This window comes from Myotis brandtii, unplaced genomic scaffold (assembly GCF_000412655.1).
Source record: "Myotis brandtii unplaced genomic scaffold, ASM41265v1 scaffold760, whole genome shotgun sequence".
NCBI classification, from domain to species: domain Eukaryota; kingdom Metazoa; phylum Chordata; class Mammalia; order Chiroptera; family Vespertilionidae; genus Myotis; species Myotis brandtii.
The window spans coordinates 815,938-822,292 of NW_005371038.1; the positions used below are offsets into that span (position 1 = coordinate 815,938).

At 64.2% G+C, this 6,355-nt stretch overlaps 1 protein-coding gene across 1 annotated transcript in view; it reads right to left on the reverse strand.

The window, feature by feature from the left end:
• Positions 1 to 347: 347 nt before the first annotated feature.
• The window catches only part of SEMA4D (sema domain, immunoglobulin domain (Ig), transmembrane domain (TM) and short cytoplasmic domain, (semaphorin) 4D), an 89,596-nt gene continuing 83,588 nt past the window's right edge, over positions 348 to 6,355 (reverse strand). The window contains exons 17-19 of the mRNA XM_014530688.1: positions 5,778 to 5,987; positions 2,842 to 2,939; positions 348 to 690 (exon numbers count right to left, since the gene is read on the reverse strand). Of these exons, the coding sequence (XP_014386174.1) occupies positions 664 to 690; positions 2,842 to 2,939; positions 5,778 to 5,987 (335 nt within the window). The 3' untranslated portion in view covers positions 348 to 663. The remainder of the gene's footprint in view (positions 691 to 2,841; positions 2,940 to 5,777; positions 5,988 to 6,355) is intronic.

The following is a 6,355-nucleotide window of genomic DNA, read 5'->3' on the forward strand; positions in this document are numbered from 1 at the left end:
GGTCAAGGCCTGTTTGGCCGCTGCCTTCCCCTGCAGCGCTCCTGCAGGTGATGGGACCCGCCCCCTGGAGGGGGCGCAGGCTCAGTCACAGCAGCGAAGCCAGCAGGAGGGGCCTGCGCTGCCGCCAGCGTCCTTGCGGGCCACCTGCGTAAGGTGCACGAGGGAGGGAGTGCTGGGAGCACCATCACACGCTGCTGGCCTCTGTCTTTGTTTTAAAATATATATTTTTTATGGATTTCAGAGAGGAAGGGAGAGGGAGAGAGAGAAACACCAATGATGAGAGGGAAGCATGGATCGGCTGCCTCCTGCAGGCCCCACACTGGGGATCAAGCCTGTAACCTGGGCATGTGCCCTGACCGGGAATAGAACCATGACCTCCTGGTTCATAGGTCAACCACTGAGCCACGCCGGCCAGGCCACATGCTGCTGCCTTAACCAGTTTCTCTTGGCAGCCCTTTCCCGGACTGGTTTCCTGCTTCTGCCAATAGAACTGTCACAGGTGAGCACCTGATCAAAAAGGAATCCCAGCTGCTGCCACACGCGTCCAGTCGGGGCTCTTCACTCCGGTGCCCGCGCGCGGCAGGGACAGGCAAGGTGACAGCCGCCGCCCAGGGCCTCTCCACGGGCGTGGCAGGTGGCATTGGCGGCACTGCCCCCTGGTGGCTAAAAGGTGTCCTTGTTACAGCTCTCCTGAAAGAAGAACATCTTTGAATTCCTGGCAGAACAGCCGGCCTCCCGTCCCTCACTCCTTTTCCCACAGACGGTCTCAGGTGTGGCCAGAGGCCTCGAGTCTCCTGTCCTGTGTGCTCCCCCTGGGCTAGGAGGGGCCCTGCGGGGAGCTGGCCTGCGGGCAGCAAGGAGGGGCCTGGGCAGGTTTAACCCAGGACACCGTGAGAACTCGGGTTTGAGCTCATGGCTGACCGCTCCGCCATGGGATCCATCTGGTCTGGCCCTGAGGTGGGGCCAGGAAGGGACGGGCCGATGCCTGGCCTCGCGGGGCCAGCCTCGGAATGCCTGCCTGCCGCCTGGGTGTCGGGAGGGGGCGTGCTGCATGGCCCATGCCGCCGCCTCTGGGGCCCGCCCAGCAGATCCCAGCAAGTGCTGAGGCCACACGCAACTGCTCTTGCCAGCACCCGACATCCCACCTGCCCGGGAGGTGGGGATGGCGTGGGGATACCTCTAACCAGAGGCACTGGCCCTGCCTCTGCACCCACATCCCTCCAGTCCATCTGACTTCAGTCGCCTGTGAGGGCCCCACCCCCTGGCAGAATGGGCCAGAACCATCCCACAGAGGCCGCTGCCCACGGGCCACGTACCCACACCTTCCTCCAGCTCTGCATCATGCGACTGTGCTCCCCGGCCACAGCCCTCCAGGTGGCCAGCTCTCTGGTCCACTTCTCCTGGGGGGTCACCTCTGCAAGAGAGAAGGGGCCCCAGGGCCCGGCTCTGCAGGCGCCGCTGCTGGACAGAGCCGCCTGAGCCGAGTGGCCTTGGGTAGGCCTTTACCGCGAGGGCCTCACCTTCTTGCCCTGGGGGCTTCCCAGGCCACCAGCCCCAAGGCACTGGCCCTGCCCTCCCCTGCACTGGCACTGTGCGCAGGCAGCAGCGAGCTAACCTCCCACACCCCTTGGGACGATGAGAGACGCTGGGCCCTGGGCAGGGGAGGGGGGGTAGGCTCAGAAGCCAGCTCAGCTGAGCCGCCGTGGCCTCCCAGGAGGGGAAGGACATCACCTGCAGCCGCCGTGGCCTGGGCCTGGACTGTGAAGGCAGTGACAGGCTGTCGGGAGGCACCACCCTGAGCCAGCTTTCCTGGCAAACACAAACACGAACTGTGTCGCTGCTTTGGACAACAGCACAGGCCACCAGTTTCAGAAACGGGGCCCGAGAACCCGAGCCTTCGGCAGGAAGCGGAGCTCACACCTGAGCAGATGGAGGGCCGGGTGGCGCCCCGACGGCAGCCGGTGCCGGGGTCCTTGATTCCGAGCGGCCGGCCCGCCTGCCCCGCACAGCAGGCGGGACACAGTGCACACAGGAGTCATATCTCTAACCCATCCTCACGCGCCTGCCTGCCTCCCACACCTGCCCACACCTGCGGGTGAGAGCGCGCTCGCTCCTCGTGTGGCTGTGCCTGCGAGTTCTCTCCCAACTCGTCAGCTGTCCGTGAGCCGCCACCCAAGTCAGGCCCTGCTGCCCCAGAGCGTGTGTGTCCCCCGCCTGCCAGCGGGGAGAAGGGTTCCTGCCTCTGACCCAGAGGAGGGGCACAGGGCCCTCGGCCAGGCGCCTCCGCGCTCTCACCACAGCGACTCTCTGGTGGCTCTGCTCTAACTGAGATGCGTGTGCCCGTCACGCTCAGCGGGTGTTCTAGCTCATCCTGAGCACCGGCAGGGATTTCACAGAAATGAACAGAACAGAGGTTCCGGGGGGAGTAAATATTTACAATTATTTTTTCTGTTTCCCAAACCCTGAATAAAATGACAAAAATTATCTATCCATCTATCTATCTATTTATCTATCATCTATCTATCTATCTATCTATCTATCTATCTATCTATCTATCTAAACACGCGCCTATACTCTTGAAAACAGCCGCCGCCTCTGGGGCCCGCCCAGCAGATCCCAGCAAGTGCTGAGGCCACACGCAACTGCTCTTGCCAGCACCCGACATCCCACCTGCCCGGGAGGTGGGGATGGCGTGGGGATACCTCTAACCAGAGGCACTGGCCCTGCCTCTGCACCCACATCCCTCCAGTCCATCTGACTTCAGTCGCCTGTGAGGGCCCCACCCCCTGGCAGAATGGGCCAGAACCATCCCACAGAGGCCGCTGCCCACGGGCCACGTACCCACACCTTCCTCCAGCTCTGCATCATGCGACTGTGCTCCCCGGCCACAGCCCTCCAGGTGGCCAGCTCTCTGGTCCACTTCTCCTGGGGGGTCACCTCTGCAAGAGAGAAGGGGCCCCAGGGCCCGGCTCTGCAGGCGCCGCTGCTGGACAGAGCCGCCTGAGCCGAGTGGCCTTGGGTAGGCCTTTACCGCGAGGGCCTCACCTTCTTGCCCTGGGGGCTTCCCAGGCCACCAGCCCCAAGGCACTGGCCCTGCCCTCCCCTGCACTGGCACTGTGCGCAGGCAGCAGCGAGCTAACCTCCCACACCCCTTGGGACGATGAGAGACGCTGGGCCCTGGGCAGGGGAGGGGGGGTAGGCTCAGAAGCCAGCTCAGCTGAGCCGCCGTGGCCTCCCAGGAGGGGAAGGACATCACCTGCAGCCGCCGTGGCCTGGGCCTGGACTGTGAAGGCAGTGACAGGCTGTCGGGAGGCACCACCCTGAGCCAGCTTTCCTGGCAAACACAAACACGAACTGTGTCGCTGCTTTGGACAACAGCACAGGCCACCAGTTTCAGAAACGGGGCCCGAGAACCCGAGCCTTCGGCAGGAAGCGGAGCTCACACCTGAGCAGATGGAGGGCCGGGTGGCGCCCCGACGGCAGCCGGTGCCGGGGTCCTTGATTCCGAGCGGCCGGCCCGCCTGCCCCGCACAGCAGGCGGGACACAGTGCACACAGGAGTCATATCTCTAACCCATCCTCACGCGCCTGCCTGCCTCCCACACCTGCCCACACCTGCGGGTGAGAGCGCGCTCGCTCCTCGTGTGGCTGTGCCTGCGAGTTCTCTCCCAACTCGTCAGCTGTCCGTGAGCCGCCACCCAAGTCAGGCCCTGCTGCCCCAGAGCGTGTGTGTCCCCCACCTGCCAGCGGGGAGAAGGGTTCCTGCCTCTGACCCAGAGGAGGGGCACAGGGCCCTCGGCCAGGCGCCTCCGCGCTCTCACCACAGCGACTCTCTGGTGGCTCTGCTCTAACTGAGATGCGTGTGCCCGTCACGCTCAGCGGGTGTTCTAGCTCATCCTGAGCACCGGCAGGGATTTCACAGAAATGAACAGAACAGAGGTTCCGGGGGGAGTAAATATTTACAATTATTTTTTCTGTTTCCCAAACCCTGAATAAAATGACAAAAATTATCTATCCATCTATCTATCTATTTATCTATCATCTATCTATCTATCTATCTATCTATCTATCTAAACACACGCCTATACTCTTGAAAACAGCGACTAGGGGAGGAAACAGCACGAACATGGGAGGGGAAGCTGAGGGGGAGGGGCAGGGGTCGGGACAGCTCCCCGGCAAACACAGAGCGGGTCCTGGGCCGGCCCTGGGGACCCCGAGGGGCAGCCTCACAGGATAGCCGGGAGCCGTGGCAGCAGGCGCTCCAAGCCACTGACTCCCAAAGCTGCGTGCCCAGCCCTCCCTGCGCCCCCCGAAAGCCTCCCTCCCGCCCCAGAGGAAACTGGCCTCAGAGGGCACAGCAGGGTCTCAGGCAGCACCGCTCAGGGCGGGTGCACAGAAAGCAGACAGGTTCGCTGGTGTGTCCACCAACTGACAGCCGACCGACATTCCGCAGGACCTGTGCTCCAAGGGTGGCGCAGCGGGCCCCCCCCCCCAACTCCCCCGGACGGCACACAGGCCAGGGGAGAGGTGCGGGCAGGCGTTTCTCTGATGCTGGCGCACAGGAACCGCCTGGGGAACTTCCTAACGCAGTGCCCCTCCCGGGACTCCTGGTTCAGCAGCCCTGGGCGGGCCTGGAGCTCTGCATTCCTAACGCACTTCTAGGAGCTCCCAGGGGGCGGGGCGTGCAGGGAGCTGACCACCTTGGGTGAAAGCGCCCCGCCAGGAGGCATCCTTGGGCCCCTCTCTTAAACTAAGCAGACAATCGAGGGCCACGAGGCTCTGAGGGAGAGAAGACAGAAAAACAAGCGGAGCAGGCAACTTGGAGGGAGAAGAAAAGCGAGAACAAGCCTCCCCACATCTCAGGGTGAAGAGAGGACTGTGCCATGAAGCAAGAACGGGGTTTAACGAGCAAAGAGTGGATGTAAAGCTCTTCCTGTGACCGGTGACGGTGAGACGGGAACAGGAGCAGGTGTGCCCGCTAAGAAAGGTGCCAGGAGAGGGGAAGCGAGAGGCGGCAGTGAGGAGGTGGGGGGCGGGCAGTGCCCCCCATCTTGGAAGCAGTTTCAGAAAGAGAACAGAATATGAAGCGGAGAAGAGGGAGCGGAGGTTCCGGAAGACCGAGGGGCGGGCTTCTGCAGGTGGCAGGCGCCAGGCGTGGGACCCGGAGGGCAGAGGTGAGGCCGCAGGCACTGGCACCTGGAGCGAGGCCGGTGGGGCGAGTCCTCACACACCACGGGTGACTTTAGACAGAACTGCTTGCCCGGCCAAACTCACATCTAAGTGTGGCAACGGGACAGACAGGGGCTCCGCAAACACTGCTCCTGGGGCTGGAGGACAAACCCCAGGAAACCGCGGTGTGCCTGGGCCCGCGGCACAGTCCCCGGTCAGAGAGGGGAGCCCAGCTGCAGGTGCTGGCCCAGGGCGGCCCTTGGCCCCTGGTGCAGAGGTTTGGGGAGGCCGAGGACGCCACCCCGTATGACTGCGGGTCAGGGACTTAAGACAGCGGCAGAGTCTGGTGAGGAGGTGATAACTCGGACCCAAGCAGATGGAGCTCAGCACCGACCCGCACAGGAAACAGACCAGCCTCCGGGAACGCCCACACCCGGAGGGGGAGGCCGGCAGCTGTGCGGGTCGGGGGTGGGGGAAGCAGCTGTAAAATGGGCTTTCATCTTCCCTGTGAAAGCCAGACGAAGTCAGCGCCCAAGCGCCCGACTGGAGACACGGCAGGGAGGGACCACGCCCAGGAGAGGGCGGCCGCGGGCGGGCAGGGCCGCTTACCAGGCTCCAGCACGGCGACCCGCACTCGGGAGGTCTGGCTCCCCGCCGAGGAGAGGACGGAGCAGCGGTACTCGGTGCTCTCGCGGACGGCGTCCCGCAGCCAGCTGAGCACGTGGGCCCTGCCGTCCGGTAGCGCGTGGGTCTGCACGGGGACACACGTCTCCAGTTCGCGCCCATTCTTCTCCCAGACAAAGTGAACATCCGCAGGACCTGGGGGCACACAGGCCAGCTCAGCCCGTGTCCCAGGACGCAAGGGGCCCACAGGAATGGCCCCGGGGCAGGGGAGGGGCTGGGCTGCCCAGATCCGGGCTCCGTTGTCCCAGCTAGACCTGAGGTGAAGGGGCAGGCTGAGGGCAGGCCCCTGTGGCCCCCGTGACCCCGAAGGAACAGGCTCGTGCCCTCCCTGCCCATGGGACCTGCTCCTTAGCCCCCTCAGATGCCCTTCGCAGAATGCACCTGCACAGCGTGTCCCCCAGAGCACGCGCCTAGGCCACCAGGGCCGCACCCCCTTCTCTCCCGGCTGAGCCCAGTGCAGCGCTTGGTGGTGGCACGGGGCGGGTGTCTGTTCCGAACAGGGG